We start from the raw sequence: 16,401 nt of genomic DNA, 5'->3' as shown, positions 1-16,401 counted from the left end.
TGTGGGTGGGGGGGGTTGAATGGTTCAAACTCATGGAGTTTAACGATCATCATTGTGACCAAAAGCCAAATAATAACAAAATAAATCTCATTAATTCCATTTGTTGTTGTTTCCGTTTTACCATGATATTCATGAGCCACTAAATGTGATAAATTACTAAAATATCTACATCATGATTTGATATTAAAGTCGAGCATTCACACCACTTTCAAATGCCTGTTTTAACAAATATGTACCTTAGTAACACTTTTCATTTCTCTCAATGATGAAATGAGGTTGTTACTGTAGCTTCTTGTTTGAGCCTGAAAGACGTGTTTCAGGAGAAGAAACATTTCTCTTCCAGGCTTGATTCTTAATTGAAACCTCGTGTGAGGAATTTGGGGACTTTGGGAGGCTGCCAGGAATCCCCAGAATGTGAAAGCTTCTTTTTTCTCTCTCTCTCTCTCTCTCTCTCTCGCCCCCTCTCTCTTCCTCCTCACCCCGCTCCTCCCCCTCTTTTTTCCTATGAGCAGTTGTGTCTTACATCAGCTCAGACCATCTGACGAACTTAGAGAAATAGAGAAAACGGCTCGAGTTCTTACTGGAATAATCTAAAACTTTCTTTGAACAAATGGTCTGAAAGGATAAAACTTCTTAAAGTAAGTCTCTCTTTTAACTTATCGCATCTCTCTGATTTTATGTCATCGTTTGGACTCTGAGCCTTAAAGCTTCCTCTGCAGTTTTAAGGAGCTGAATGTTTAAACTCTTTTGTGTGAAGTCTTGCTGCGGGTTGCAGACTAAAGTAGTAGAAAGCAGAGCAAGCTACAGATCCAGATGTTCCTAGCTGACTTTACATGGCTGGATGTGACATATATGAACACATCTGATCTGAAGCTTATCGCTTTATAGATGAGCATTCCTCAATAAATGTACAGAGGTTTAAGCAAAGTTTAACCAAAGCGACTTACAATAAGTGCATTCAACCAAGCGGGATCAGACCAGAACAACCAATGTTGTTTCTTTCTGGTCAACTGATGAAATGTTGAAAACGCCTGTGTGTGTGTCCTCCTGTGCTATTTGAGGCTTCTTTTCTACCTCGCTGAAGATGGAGACACTGTTAGAGAGGTCAAGGTCATCCTGAGGTCAGTTGTGTGTGTGTAAGCGTGTCTGCTCTTTGGTTATGTAGGTCTTATTGTTATTTCAGATTAGTCACTTCATGGGAAATTAATCAATTTTCAATTAAATTGTTTGATATTTAGCAAAAATAATAGGAGGAAAGGACCCAACAGACCTGCAGTTTTTTGGGACTTTGAAAAACTGAACGCTGCTTCTCTGTACACTAGTGTATGTATATATAATATCACACGTACTTCTACTAGTAGAGATCCTCTTACTACTTCAATTCCTAACACAGAGTGAGGTGCAGCTTTTGTAGGGATCATGTATTTGCATCTCTCATTTATTTGCACATCGGGAAAGAAAAACCTTCTCAAATCCTTCCTCATTGTTTGCGTTTTACCATGATATTCTTGAGCCACTAAATGTGATAAATTACTAAAATATCTACAGCATGATTTGATATCAAACAATAACAACATTTCCAAATGCCTGTTTTAACAAACCTGTACCGTAGTAACACTTTTAGTTTCTCTCAATGATCAAATGATAAAAGGAGGTTGTTACGGTGACTTCTTGTTTGAGCCAGAGAAGCGTTCACTTTCAGTGAACGCTTCTCTGCTTAGTTCTGACTCTGGGAACAGAAAGAAGACCAGTTCTAGACAACCTAAGAGTCCTTTGGACCTGTACCATTCAGTGCTTTATAAACCAACAGCAGGATTTTGAAGTAAATTCTTCGTTTGACAGGAAGCCAGTGTAAAGACCTGAGAGCTGGTGTGATGTGATCCACTTTCCTCAGCTGCAGCTTTCTGATTGACTTTTTACAAACGTGTAAAAACACTGTTGCAGTAGTCGAGTCTACTGAAGATGAATGCATGGACACGTTTTTGCTGGCTGAGACATAAATCCACTAATCCTTGAAATATTCTTTAGGTGAAAGTCGGCTGGTTTTGTAACTGTCTTGATGTGGCTGGCATTTGTTTTTCAGAAATTACAATACCAAATAGTTTTCTTTGTAAAAGTACATTACATTACAGGTCATTTAGCTGACGCTTTTATCCAAAGCGACTTACATTACATTTTTAACCCATGGCTTTTTTACATTTTTGCCCCGGGAGCAATTAGGGGTTAGGCGTCTTGCTCAGGGACACTTCGACATGGGGCAGCCGGGGCTCGAACCAATGTGGAGCTTGCAGTTTGCGGTGCACCCTCTCTACCCCTGCGCCACGGCGACCCCATCATTTATGCCTCTCCTGTGAATAATACACATCGATTGGTCCTTCTGAAATGCAGGTGAAGTTCAGTGGACATTGTGCACCAAGCTTTTCTTGGTGGGTTCACGAGTGGAGGATCTGCCCTTTACCACTTCCTGAACTAGCCAAGAGGGAGCTGATATTTATAGGCCTCAGGCTTCTCCCCCCCAGAAGTAAAGAATTCAAGTCAATAGTCCCCATTCAGGAGCATTGGGCTTCACATTGAAACAATAAACTTTGGTGTTCTAGCTGCATCTAGACTAAGGTCTTTCCTTCTGTGATACTAATGTCCTTCCACTTTGAATGCTGCAGTGGTTGATGTCCTCAACATAGCCGTGAATCTACAGATATTATTCCCAGGGAATAGATGACACGCCAAAACTCCCACTCTGGAAGAAAGTAATGGTTTTCTGATGCTAAGGTACGTGTAAGTGTTGCGGTACCATGGCAGCTCAAATAGATTTCACCATTCCTTTCATTCTAACTTTAAGGTGCATATTAACTTTTCAAAAATTGAAATTGAACATATAATCTGGATTTTCAGCACAGCAAAGGTTGAAGCTGAAATGAAACAACAAACTGGGGTCACAATGGTTTTTTTTCCTCTCACAGAACAACGTGGAACATTTTGACTGAAAAAAATGCTCGTTTGGACCTTTTGAAATGTGTCACATGCGCTTCTCTACCTTGGTATTCTTGACGGTTGTGGCTGAAAGCACAGACCAATAGCCTTCGAGTTAAGCCATCCCACGTGATACCACTCGACCAATCAAAGCTTTGCATTCCAGCCAGGACGATATCGTCTCAACAGTGGAGACAGATTAGAGAGAAAGCGGCAAAGACGGAGAACAAGAAAGATATCTGAGAAAAACGGGACGGAGGACAGAAATAAGGAACAAATGGCGCTCTGTAAAAAGAGAAAAGTAGACAGTGAAAGCAAAGCACTTAATCCAGAATGCACGGACTCGTTTCTATTCATACTTCCCACTTGCAGCACTAAACCAGTGTGTCTCATATGCTCACAAACTGTAGCACGTATTAAAAGTGCAGACGGCATTATGAGGCCCGATGATGCATTCACGGACTGCTTTAAAATCCTGGCAGGACAAACTAGAGCTCATCTCCCACTGAGCAACAATGTATTCTATTAAACTCTTTAATTGTTCAAATGTGTTGATAGACACAGATTTATTATTAATAATTGGCTGAGACTGTTGAGTCCAAATGTGAAACAGAAAAGGGGAAATTTAAGCTTTTCTTCCCTTTATTTTATTTTTCATTTAATTTATTTTCTCTTATTTTGAAATGCAGCCTATTTTTTGTAGTTAAAGAGAGAACATTATTTATATTTGCAGTCACACATATATGTGTAGTTCTTTGTTACGTGACAACAATAAATAATGTCAGTTTTTTTAATCCTACTGAATTCACAGCACAAAGCGTGTCGTCTGCACAACAACAAAGAGACAGAGTTTTAAATGAAGGATCTACTGGAGCAGAAGATGGTGTGTCTGAACAGCCATTGATTAGCTACCCAACGTTACTCTGCACTATATATATCTATATAGATATGTCTATAAATCACTTGATTTCTAGATTTTTCTCTCATCTTCCATCAAAGTGTCTCATTTGCTGCACATTTCTGCATAAGAGAGCATTATATGAACAATAAAACCAGGCTTGGCGCCGGAAAGCGGAGGGTTGGCGGTTTGAAGCCTTGCTCCTCCATGTCCCATGTCGAAGTGTCCCTGAGCAGGACACCCAACTCCTAACTGCTTCCCGGGCAAATGTGAAAAACCACGGGTTAAAAATGCAATGTAAGTCACTTTGGATAAAAGCGTCAGCTAAATGACCTGAAGTGTAATACAGTAACTACACAAAGCTCTTACAGTGGGGTCCCCTTGTTAAACATTTCATAAAGACACCGCAAATAACACGTGGAGAGGAACCAACTTGAACTGTCTCCTCTGCTGTTGGACTCGTGGTCAGTGGGAGGCGGCTAGATGGCGTCTGTGCAACTTAAGTCACGTCTGTGACTCACTCACGTCTCTTCCTCCATCAATTGTTCCTACAAGTAGTGTGGAAGATTTTAAATTATAAAGTTAAATAAAATCATTTCAATTACATCTGAACTACAGCTTTTTTGTCTGGTTTATATAGAAATGTATTTAAAACATCTCAGACTGATTGCATCGATGAATGGAACTCAGTTTGGTGGTAATTATTGTCTTTCTGTGAGAAAAAAAAACATGCTTCCCATTAAACTCGTATTTCTCACAAATGCTTTGTTCCCTTGAAGAGCAGATATTAAATATAATGTTTCACTCACGTTAACATGCAGAGTTATTTTAGCCGTGGTTATAAACACTTAGTAACCTCTTGTCTTTCATTGGTGAGGTGTGTTCCTGTATTGTGGGATGAAGCACCCGTGGGACGCTCACTTCCTGCTGCTCATCCTCCTGCACCTGTTCGGAGGAGTCACATCACAGGTGAACCCAGGTCAGTGACTTCGCCACGGGGTCGGGGTCAGGGTCACGGTTCATACTTCTCTGCCAAGGGAACTGTCCCATGGCAAGACATCGTGTGCTCAAGCACATCAAACGAGAGACACCCACACTTTATTATTGAGCTGTTCACTTCAAACCGTTAAATGATGGAGTTGTTTGTATATAAAAGGCCACATATACATATATATATATATATATATATATATACATACAATTTCTCAGAGAATGCATGTATATTATATTATATAGATATATTATTATATTATATATATATGCATGTGCATGTCTGTGTGTTTTATCACCACATGATATCGTATATACTCCTTTTTCTTACATTTATTTATGCGAGCAAATGTAATGTGTAATTAGGGAGAGACTGAAAGCACTTTTGACGCTATTTTCATATTAAAAATGTTAGATGTTTTAGGGGTTGTGCATTTGGGTATAAAGAAATGGCTCTATAGCGCCCCCTATACATTTGGCACTTAAGCCTATTAGCTCACTTTTTTCCCCGATCATCGATTGACTTATATTGGACACATGAGCTCTTGGTTATGCCCTACAAAAAAGTAAATGGTATTAAAATGCACCTAACTAGATATTTTTTTCCGACTGTATCCCCCCCCGACATGCAAGGGGAGGCAAAGGTCCCTTCATAAATCAAAGGATACATGTCTTATATCTTATAATGTTAATATCTGTTAATTCAATTCAATTCATTTTGTTTTGTGTAGCCCAAAATCTCAAATTACAAATTTGCCTCAGAGGCCTTTACAGTCTGTACGCAACATCCTCTGTCCCGAAACCCACCATCGGCACAGGAAACACTCGCCAAAAAATGAAAAACCACTTCCATGGGGAAAAAAGGTAAGAAACCTCCGGCAGAGGAGGATCGTCTCCCGTCTGCCATGTGTACAGAATGAACAATGTATCATACATGCAATTATATGACAGAAATGATTCAAGTAACTGTGAGTAGTAAGTCGGGCGCACAGCAGGACCACTGCAGGGACCACCACCATCACATAGAACCACCATCAGATAGAACCACCATCAGATAGAACCACCATCACATAGAACCACCATCACATAGAACCACCATCACATAGAACCACCATCACATAGAACCACCATCACATAGAACCACCATCACATAGAACCACCATCACATAGAACCACCATCAGATAGAACCACCATCAGATAGAACCACCATCACATAGAACCACCATCACATAGAACCACCATCAGATAGAACCACCATCACATAGAACCACCATACATAAGGAACTACGATCTACGAAGACCTGCTAGGGGAAAAAGCATTACATCACATTACAGGTCATTTAGCCGACGCTTTTATCCAAAGCGACTTACATTTCACTTTAAACCCATGGCTTTTTCACATTTTTGCCCAGGGAGCAATTAGGGGTTAGGTGTCTTGCTCAGGGACACTTCGACATGGAACATGGGGCAGCCTGGAATCGAACCAACAACCTTGTGCTTCCCAGCACACCTTCTCTAAACCCTGCACCACGACGACCACGAAAGCACAAAAAACTCCCGGAAAGAAGCTGAATTAGTCATGTGCATTAATAAAACGTGAATTATTGTAGAACGAGAGCGTGAGAGAGGAGCTCGGTGTGTCCTAAGAAGTCCCCCGGCAGTCTGAGCCTATAGCAGCTTGACTAAGGGCCGGTCCGGGCTGACCTGAGCCAGCCCTCTTTGCACAATCAAAGAGGAAAGTTTTAAGTTTTAATAGACTAGTAATAGACATGGTTGTGTCGCAGGGGTTTGTCGTTATCCTCTGGGGATGTCCGGAGGACAGATTCAGGACGAGGACATTTCTGCCTCCAGCCAGTGGTCCGAGTCCACTGCTGCTAGATACGGCAGGTATGTAACACACACAGTGGGAGACACACAAAGAGAGAGAGACACACACACATACACTCAAAGGCCTGTAAAAATGAGTGAGTGTGGGTGACAATGTCATATACCCCCCCCCCTCCCCACTCCTCCCCTCCAGGCTGGACTTCGAGGAGGGCGATGGCGCCTGGTGTCCCGAGGTCACCGTGGAGCCGGACAGCCTGAAGGAGTTCCTGCAGATTGACCTTCGCTCGCTGCACTTTGTGACCTTGGTGGGGACTCAGGGCCGACACGCCGGTGGCATCGGCAACGAGTTCTCTCAGATGTACAAGATCAAGTACAGCCGTGATGGAAGTCGCTGGATCTCTTGGAGGAACCGGCAGGGCCAGCAGGTGGGTCGAGGGCTCCCTGGGGGGACGCGGCCTTATGTGGCATCAGGAATCAGGTCATGGACTCATCAGGTCATCATATCATCTGGTCCTTTGTTTTTACCCACAGGTGATTGAGGGGAACAGGAACGCCTACGACATCGTCCTGAAGGACCTGGAGCCGCCCATCATTGCTCGCTTCGTCCGCTTCATGCCCGTCACGGACCACCCCATGAACGTGTGCATGAGGGTGGAGCTCTACGGCTGTGAATGGCTTGGTGAGAGGAGGCTGGGGAGGAGTAAGCGTATGTATGTAGTATGACAATGAGGAGGAGGAGGAGGGTGAAAGTGAGTTGGATGATGGTGGTGGTGGTGGCGAGGAGTATAGGAGGAGAAGGATGATGGGGTGAATGAGAAGGAGGGAGATGACGATGACGGTGAGAGGAAGAGGAGAAGGATGGTGATGATGATCAAAAATTCAGTCCATACTATCTGATATCTGAAGCTTTGTGAGAAAAAATAATAATAATATTTTTAAGTGTGAGATTAGTTGAACAAAACGTTCCATATTGCAGAATGTAAACGTCTCTGCATGCAAAGTGCATCACTTTTGTTGTGGCCGACTGTGGGTGAGTGGGGAGCACGGTTGTCCTCCAATCAGAGGGTTGTCGGTTCGATCCCAGGCCCCGCTAACCCGCATGCCGTTGTGTCCTTGAGCAAGACACTTAACTCAACATTGCTCCTGTAGCTGCGACTACAGTGTGTGAATGTTAGTTACTGATGGCAGGTGTCACTGTGTGTGGTTCTCCTGTCATCAGTGTGTGAATGGGTGTGAATGGGTGAATGATGGACAGGTGTCACTGTGTGTGGTTCTCCTGTCATCAGTGTGTGAATGGGTGTGAATGGGTGAATGATGGACAGGTGTCACTGTGTGTGGTTCTCCTGTCATCAGTGTATGAATGGGTGTAAATGGGTGAATGATGTCATGTAGTGTTTTCTAGAAGACTAGAAAAGCCCTATACAAGTACAGGCCATTTACCATGTTGGGAGCTTAAAACTGCTGTTGTGAACTATTAAGACTGTTTTCTGCGTAGTAATATTTTTGACTAACACAGTTATGAGGTCATTTATTTTCATAACATTGCACTTTGTTTCTGTACAGATGGTCTTGTGTCGTACAACGCTCCAGCAGGAGAACAGATGAGCTTACCTGCTTACTTCAACGACTCTGTCTATGATGGAGCTGTGATACACAGGTGTGTGCCTCACTATTTTACCCACAATGCACTGCTTTGTCACCATGGGAACACAAAGAGATGAGGTCCTGGAGGGTTGAAACCCCTTAGTTCCTGAGGCCGTTTTTGTCTCTGCTCTGAAAATGGCACACCCATGATAAATAATCACTTACAGGGTATCCATCACTATAAAACATGGAGAAGCTGGCTAAAAACTCAGGTTACGGACAGTATCCGTTGAAAGTCACACTTTGCTGGAGTGAAGCAGAATAAATCTATAGGGGCTTTAGTACAAAGTTTCCTCATGAATTCGCCAAACTATCTTTCCTTTACCTTATAAGGTTTTCCACAAAGAGCAAGGAATAGTGCTTAGGAATAGACGTTAGGAGGTCAATTGGTGGCAACTCGAATCCTGCCTGTGTTTATCGGGCACGTTTAAGGGGTTGAAGGAACGTGGCAGCCGAGTCGCAGCTTCAGGAGGAGGCAGCAGACCAAATGAGACACAGCAAAAAGCTTCCTTCTCTATGCAGGTCGGGTAAAGAAAATAGCTTTTATGATCATGTTAGAAGCATCTGCCTTACAATGCTGCCCCTTAGTGGTCCAATGAAGCATCCTGTCCACATTACATTGCATTGCGGGTCATTCAACTGACATTGCATTTTTAACCCATGGTTTTTACATTTTTGGTAAAAGCCTAGTTTATGCTTCTGCGTTTTCAGAGAGACGCAAAGACACGCAGACGCAAGAGTCCCCTGCGTGTCCCCTGCGTGTCTTTTCACACCTCCTTGCGTGCGTCGACCCATTTTTCTAGACTAGCGTTAAAAGCGACGCAGCCTCCTGCAGCACCAGGCTGTGATTGGTCTCTGACTACGTCCTTTACGGAGTCTCACGTCTCCGTTTTCACAGCACAATACGGCCGTTATTAAAAGAAAGAACGTTTACAAGAGAACGGATCAGATTGAAGAGCTTTTGAGGGAAGAAATGCGTAAATATGAGCGCCTGTACAAGCCGTCATTGGCTGAGGTCATTGAGGACGCCGGATGGCCTCTGATTCATGGAGGGAGATCTCCACAAACGAGGGGAACAAAGTCGTGGAGGAAAATACGGGACAAATGTGTCCGTGATGAAAAGCAGCAGTGTGGATGCACGGGGCAATAAAGTCTATAATAAATAAATAAAGCAACCAGCGACTTCCACACACAAAGACGTGACTCTCTAGGTCGCCTTCAACAAAACACGTGACTCCACCTGTTGTTCTGGAGGTGAATCGCTCTGCAACACACGCAGGACTTTACAACCAGGAAGTGAAACCAGTGTGCGTAAAGACGTAAAACAAAAGAAGCATGCACCAGTCTTTAGGTGTCTTGCTCAGGGACACTTCGACATGGGACATGGGGGAGCCAGGACTCAAACCGCCAACTTTGCGCTTCCCAGCAAACCCTCTCTACTCCATACGTGTGGTTGTCTACCAGAGGAGAAGTTAAAAATGGTATTCCAGAGAGTGACAGTTCTGCAGCCATGTTTCTTCACTCTGGAGGAGGAGAACTAGTGGAATGAGTTCCTGTTTAGTGGCCAGTGATGTAAGTGCATGCAGTGTGATTAGGGGAGTTTCTCTGTGTCTCTGTGCCTCAGCATGACGGAGGGCTTAGGTCAGCTGACTGATGGCGTGTGCGGCCTGGATGACTTCTCTCACAGTCACGTCTATAACGTGTGGCCCGGCTACGACTATGTGGGCTGGACCAACGAGAGCTTCCCCGCTGGATTTGTTGAGATCATGTTTGAGTTTGACCGCACAAGAAACTTCACCACCATGAAGGTGAGGCCTCCTGAGTCTTCAAGCCTTTCATATTTCATTCATCCTAACCTGCTCTAAACGTGTCCTTATCTACCTCCAGGTCCACTGCAACAACATGTTCTCCCAACACACCAAGGCCTTCCGCCAGGTGGTGTGCTACTTCCGCTCTGAGGCGGACTGGGAGCCCACGCCACTCGTCTTCAACCCCGGGGAGGACGAGCAGAACCCTCGTGCCCGCTTCGTCACCATCGACCTGCTCCATCACATGGCCAGCGCCATCAAGTGCCGGTTCTACTTCGCTGACGCCTGGATGTTGTTCAGCGAGATCACCTTCCAGTCAGGTACCTCTGCACATCTGTGAAGACTCGTATATCTACATTATTTATTAATATCATCATCAAAGGCTGTTCTGAGGCCTTATGATGTCAAATGAACAATCATCATCTCTTTTTTCAGATACCGCCATGTACAACACCACACTGGCTCCTCCCAAGAGCGGGCTGCCCCCCAACATACAACCGGGTGAGTGATCCTCCAAAGCCCAAATCTCAGTTCTTTCTGCTTGATGCACACAGTAAAAAGTGTATGTCCTTGTCCCACTCTTCCCAGAGGATGACCCCACTCACAAAGTAGATGACAGCAACACACGGATTCTGATTGGTTGTTTAGTGGCCATTATCTTCATCCTCGTGGTCATCATCGTCATCATTCTTTGGAGGCAGGTGTGGCAGAAGATAGTGGAGAAGGTAAGCCGAAGCTAGCATGCGTCAAAGTGGTACCAGGCTTCTGGAAGGTGGTCCGATTTGTTCCTTCACACCCTCATGTCCTTCATTCTAGGCCTCTCGCCGGATGCTGGACGATGAACTAACTGCTAGTTTGTCAATACAGAGTGAGATGTTGGCTTACACCCACAACCAGGCGAGCACAAGCAGCGAGCAGGAGTCTAACTCCACCTACGAGCGCATCTTCCCCCTCGTCCCCGACTACCAAGAGCCCTCACACATCATGTGTAAGCTGCCGGAGGAGCCCGGTAGGTTTCACATCCTATAAACACAGTCCCTCCTCTTAATGGCGCCTTAGGCATGGCTATTCTCATTGTCTTCCAGCTTCAAGCAGCACTGCAGCTTCTAAAGCCACCACAACTACTATTGTTCAAGAAGGTGCCCCTCACTACGCGGAGGCGGACATTGTGGACCTGCAGGGCGTGACCGGCAGCAACACCTACGCCATCCCCACCCTGGTGATGGACCTGTTATCGGGGAAGGACATTGGCGTGGAGGAGTTTCCCAGAAAGCTGCTCACATTCAAAGAGAAGCTGGGAGAGGGCCAGTTCGGGGAGGTGTGTGCATGTCACCTTTCCTGCTACTTTTATAAGCTAAGCTATATTCTGTATGCTATAATCCATATAATATACGCTTGAAGGACTAGCAGAGCTCTAAATGCTCCGTACCTCGTCCCTCTTCAGGTGCACCTGTGTGAGGCAAAGGGAATGCAAGAGTTCATGAATACGGAGTTTTCCTTTGACATCCCGGAGGAGCAGACCGTTTTAGTGGCCGTGAAAATGCTCCGTTCAGATGCAGACAAGAATGCAAGGTCTGAATCCATGAGCCGAGATCAGTGCACCTAATCCTCAGCCTGCACATGTTCCTGAGTTTAAAAGGTTCTATGCGTCGGATTTATCTCTGAGTAACGTACATTTGTGGTGTGTTTTGGTAGGCTTGACTTCCTGAAAGAGATAAAGATCATGTCGCGCTTGAAGGACCCCAACATCATTCGCCTGCTGGCCGTGTGCATCTACAGTGACCCCCTCTGTATGATCACTGAATATATGGAGAACGGAGATCTCAACCAGTTCCTGTCCCACCACGAGCCCGAGGGGCAACTGGCTCTGCTCAGCAACGCGCCCACGGTCAGGTCAGTTGGAGACACCAGTGGGAGAGGTTGAGGTCTGCCTCTGGCTTTTATAATGTCTCCTTTCACCCCACCTCAGCTTCAATGACCTCAGCTACATGGCGGCTCACATTGCGTCGGGGATGAAGTACCTCTCCTCCCTGAACTTTGTTCATCGGGACTTGGCCACGCGGAACTGCTTGGTGGGCAAAAACTTCACCATCAAGATAGCTGACTTTGGCATGAGCAGAAACCTGTACAGTGGGGACTACTACCGGATCCAGGGCCGGGCGGTGCTCCCTATCCGCTGGATGTCATGGGAGAGCATCCTGCTGGTGAGGAGCATTTTGTAAAGCATGAATTGGTCTCCCCTCTGTTTTTCTCTCACGCCTCCATGATGAAATAAGAAAACAAAAACAGTGGAAAGCTTTCATAGGAATATGTGTGCCGTAGAATCCAGTTTACTCTTTAAGACTCACCGGCCTGTGGGTGCAGGGGCTTAATGTGCAGACCTCAGGGTGTTTGAAATATTACACTTTTAGTAAAGACATAGTGAGCGTACTAATGGTAAATGAGAGTCTGATATAGTTACGGATTCTCTGTTCATCATGATGTGCATGAAAAATGAAGGCTTCTTTCTACAAATCCATTAACCGAGATGAATAACTGATTTACAAATGGTCATCTTAGGGGTGAATTATTCCTTTAATTGTTAATATTTCCCCCTGGTTGGTTGTCAGTTTGATTTGAGTGAAGACGGTGTCATTGAGTTTAGAGTTTATCAATCGTGAGGCTTCTTCTTCTTTTCATTAATTTTACAGAATGGTGTGCTTAGTTGTATTTATTTTGTCTTACGATACAATTGAGAATAACTGTAAATGTTTCCACAGACTTTAAATGTATAGATATTGCAATACTTTCAGTCTTTCAGCAATGTGTTCCACCTCCTTCACCAACAGATCATGACTAAATTTCTCACAAAAGATTTGACTAGCCTCCTTGAAATCCTTGTTTACCTGGCTCTCCATGTCTGCTTGTGCAGGGTAAGTTCACCACAGCCAGCGACGTGTGGGCCTTCGGGGTCACCCTGTGGGAGATCCTGAACTTCTGCAAGGAGCAGCCCTACTCACAGCTCAGCGACGAGCAGGTGATTGAGAATACGGGGGAGTTCTTCAGGGACAAGACGAGACAGGTAAGTGTCTCCTCAAACGTTTCCTCCCAAGGTGGATCATGTCCTAAGTCCTGGTCTTCGTGTCCTGCAGATCTACCTGCCTCAGCCCGAGCTGTGCCCGGACTCGCTCTACTGGATCATGCTGAGCTGCTGGAGGAGGAATACCAAGGAGCGTCCCTCCTTCCAGGAAATACACAGAGCCCTCCTGGAAATGCATCCGTAGGCCCGGGCCACGTTTCCGACAGGAACTCCCAGAAGGCTCGTCTCTGGAGGGAAAGTCAAGAGTGGACCCTGGTTCAAACCCCACCCAGGTTCTGCTGATTTCAGGAGAAAAGGAACCGGGTGAGAGCTTCCTGTTAGGTAGGGCTCTCAAGTGTCACGCATTGAGCGTGACAGTCACGCATTTCGGTCTCAAGTCACGCCCTCCTGCCACACATCCAATTCCTCACGCCAAGAAACCGGACTCTGGTCCGAGCCCTCCCCCTGTGGACCGTGTCGTCCCCCCCCCCCCGTTCTTGAAAACGTGAGAGCTTCCTGTTAGGTCTGAGCTACCATCTACACTGATCCATGGAGCCTCTCTGCAGAGACTCGGCCACATGTTTCATGTTTCATAGACATACAGGTACCATTAGGAATTGATCTATTGTGGTATGATCCCTAGAACACGCACAGACGTGATAATACATGTAGCAGGTGACATTTCGGCACTTTTAAAAATGTACTTCAAATTCTTTATCTTTTTTTCTGTTTTGTTGATATATTTGTGGATTAATATTCTCTTTAAGTCTTTTCTGTGTTTCACTGACTTCACTGCAAACCTTTTGGATCCAAGCACCAAGTATTGTCTTGCGTTGATCACATCACACATCACAACATATCAGATGTCGGCTAATTGTTGGTCATGTTTATGCTGATCAGGAATCAGGAAAACATTTATTGACAAAATCTGTCAAACATACAAGGAATTTGTCTTGGCGGTTGGTGCGTGACAGCAGACAGTGTAACAATAGACAACAAGACAGCAGTGCACAAGTAATAAAATAAAATAAAATGAAATGCTAATGCAACGGCTTAGTAGAATAAGGCTATGGGTTAGTATAAAACAAGGGAATAAAGTTAAAGTTAAAAATAAAATATTAAGCATAAAGTGCACTAGCAAACAAGTGACAAAGTGACAAGTGACGACAAAGTGATAAATGACAGTCAAATTGACATGTGCAGTATGAAGCAGAGTGACCGGTGGGATGTTATAGTCAGTCAGTGGGGGACCGGCTCTGTTGATGAGCCCGACTGCCGACGGGAACAAACTGTTGGTGTGGCGGGAGGTCTTAGTCCTGATGGACCTCAGCCTCCTGCCAGATGGAAGGTTTTGTCCGGGGTGAGAGGGGTCGGCTACCATCTTTCTAGCTGCTTCAGATAGAAGATAGAGGAGAATATAATAGTTTCCTTTGAATCAGGAGGCAGAGGAATAATCCATGTGTTGATTGGAATAGGTTGATGAAAGATAACACAGGTAGTGATGTCTCTACATTGTTTAATATTTCATTTTACTGATGTGTGCTGGATTCTTTGTATCATAGCTTGAACTTCATACTGTATTTAGCGGCTCCTCCAGGTTGTCAGAGGCCTTGTGGATTGGTTTGATTACATTGTTTTTTTACATTGACGGGCAAAAACCAAATAAAATGTAAATTCTCCGTGAGTATCTGACTCATGTGGGCGGGGACTCAAAGTGAGCCAAACGATAACAGGCACTCATTGGCTGACAGCTGCAGCAGTGTCCAATAACAGCGTGGGGACGGGGTACGAAGGTGACTCCATTAACCAAAACAGAACTTGGTGCTAAGAAGGAGAGAAGATCCGACAGAAGAATTATGTCTTCAGTTTGGATGCTGAACTAATTAGCCAGTTTCAGAAACATGTAGCTTCTGCTTTCTCTGAGAAATGATATATATATTTACATACATGTTATCAAGTGCCACTTATTGTCCTTTGATGATGGTTGTTCATTTGACATGTCCTTTTATTGTCCCAAGAGCGAGACAAAGTCCAAGTAAATCTGGGGACAATGTATACGTATGGGTATAAATATATACATATCTATATGTGGATATATACACGTATATATGAACACAGGACGTTTGTGACAAACCTCTTTGGTCACTTCCTTCCAGAATTAAACCATATGGTTTTATCCACAGTCTAATTTCAAGGAACACTAAATCTACTCTTGCTACAGATGGATGATACTGATCCATCTGTCATAGAGCAGGTCATTAAATATTAATAGTACTTTTCAAGGTCGAAGGTCACAGAGGGCAGGATTCTATGTACTGTCTATCTGCAGATGAATCCTGACATGTATTAACTTTCTTAAGTGAAGTATTATATTTTTGTACTTGTGAAACTATCAATAATGTTTGGCAGGAATGTAACACCATAATTATAATTACATGTATATATATATATATATATATATATATGTATATATCGCAGGGCTACACAGAGACACACAACCATTCACACTCACATTCACACATCTACGGGCAATTTAAAGTCCCCAATGAACCTGATCCCCAGAGCATGTCTTTGGTCTGTGGGAGGAAGCCGGAGAACCCGGAGAGAACCCACGCAGACACGGGGAGAACATGCAGACTCCACACAGAAAGGCCACTGGGCGGAATCGAACCCAGGACCTTCTTGCTGTGAGGCAACATATATATATATATATATATATATATATATTAGGGCTGATTTAAATAACTAATTCAATGCATATTTTGAAATTAATCACAATTAATGAATGTTGTTGTTGTTAGTGTGTTGTTGTTAATGAATGTTTGTTTTTCTTCTAAAGACTAAATCTTACGAGTAATGAGTAATCACTTTAGAAAGCGTGTATCTCCATCATTTGACGTGTTTTGAAGTGCCAACAATGTCCCAACAGCCAAGGACAAGGGCAGGCTGCAGCGTGTCCTCCGCTCTGCAGAGAGGCTGATCGGCTGCAATCTGCCGTCCCTGCAGGACTTGTTCGCTTCCAGGTCTCTGAAGCAGCTAAAAAGATGGTAGCCGACCCCTCTCACCCCGACAAAACCTGTTTGTGCCCCTTCCATCTGGCTCAATTTTTAAATATTTTTAACTGTTTAACTTTTATTCTTCTCGCCCGAACTTGGCTGGGATGGACTCCAGCCCCCCCGCGACCCTGTGTGCAGGATAAGCGGTT

At 44.4% G+C, this 16,401-nt stretch overlaps 1 protein-coding gene across 6 annotated transcripts; it reads left to right on the top strand.

Annotated features, from left to right (window-relative positions):
• Nucleotides 1–501: 501 nt before the first annotated feature.
• ddr2a (discoidin domain receptor tyrosine kinase 2a) lies at nt 502–14,875 on the top strand. 6 transcript variants are annotated; one of them, XM_040184713.2, is made up of 17 exons: nt 502–638; nt 4,746–4,847; nt 6,644–6,746; nt 6,880–7,111; nt 7,218–7,365; nt 8,250–8,343; nt 9,955–10,138; nt 10,218–10,458; nt 10,574–10,639; nt 10,727–10,863; nt 11,006–11,147; nt 11,224–11,456; nt 11,583–11,710; nt 11,834–12,031; nt 12,108–12,342; nt 13,050–13,199; nt 13,270–14,875. In XM_040184713.2, the coding sequence occupies exons 2-17, from the start codon at nt 4,766–4,768 to the stop codon at nt 13,399–13,401; spliced, it is 2,505 nt and encodes an 834-aa protein (XP_040040647.2). In that variant the 5' UTR covers nt 502–638; nt 4,746–4,765; the 3' UTR covers nt 13,402–14,875. The 6 variants fall into 6 exon arrangements, with proteins under 6 accessions (XP_040040647.2, XP_040040649.2, XP_040040648.2 ...); XM_040184715.2 differs by having other exon boundaries at nt 10,955–11,147; nt 11,278–11,456; XM_040184714.2 differs by having other exon boundaries at nt 10,955–11,147; nt 11,275–11,456.
• Nucleotides 14,876–16,401: the final 1,526 nt, after the last annotated feature.

Source organism: Gasterosteus aculeatus, chromosome 8, assembly GCF_964276395.1.
Source record: "Gasterosteus aculeatus chromosome 8, fGasAcu3.hap1.1, whole genome shotgun sequence".
NCBI classification, from domain to species: domain Eukaryota; kingdom Metazoa; phylum Chordata; class Actinopteri; order Perciformes; family Gasterosteidae; genus Gasterosteus; species Gasterosteus aculeatus.
The sequence above is the reverse complement of the archived record's forward strand: the minus strand, read 5'-3'. Positions and strand labels throughout refer to the sequence as shown.

Bases quoted from the DNA above. Each gene is read 5' to 3' on its own strand.
- ddr2a (XM_040184710.2), top strand. From the start codon at position 4,766: ATGAAGCACCCGTGGGACGCTCACTTCCTGCTGCTCATCCTCCTGCAC. The intron at 7,366-8,249 runs GTGAGAGGAGGC...GTTTCTGTACAG, and splicing joins CTACGGCTGTGAATGGCTTG to ATGGTCTTGTGTCGTACAAC. The intron at 10,139-10,217 runs GTGAGGCCTCCT...ATCTACCTCCAG, and splicing joins GAAACTTCACCACCATGAAG to GTCCACTGCAACAACATGTT.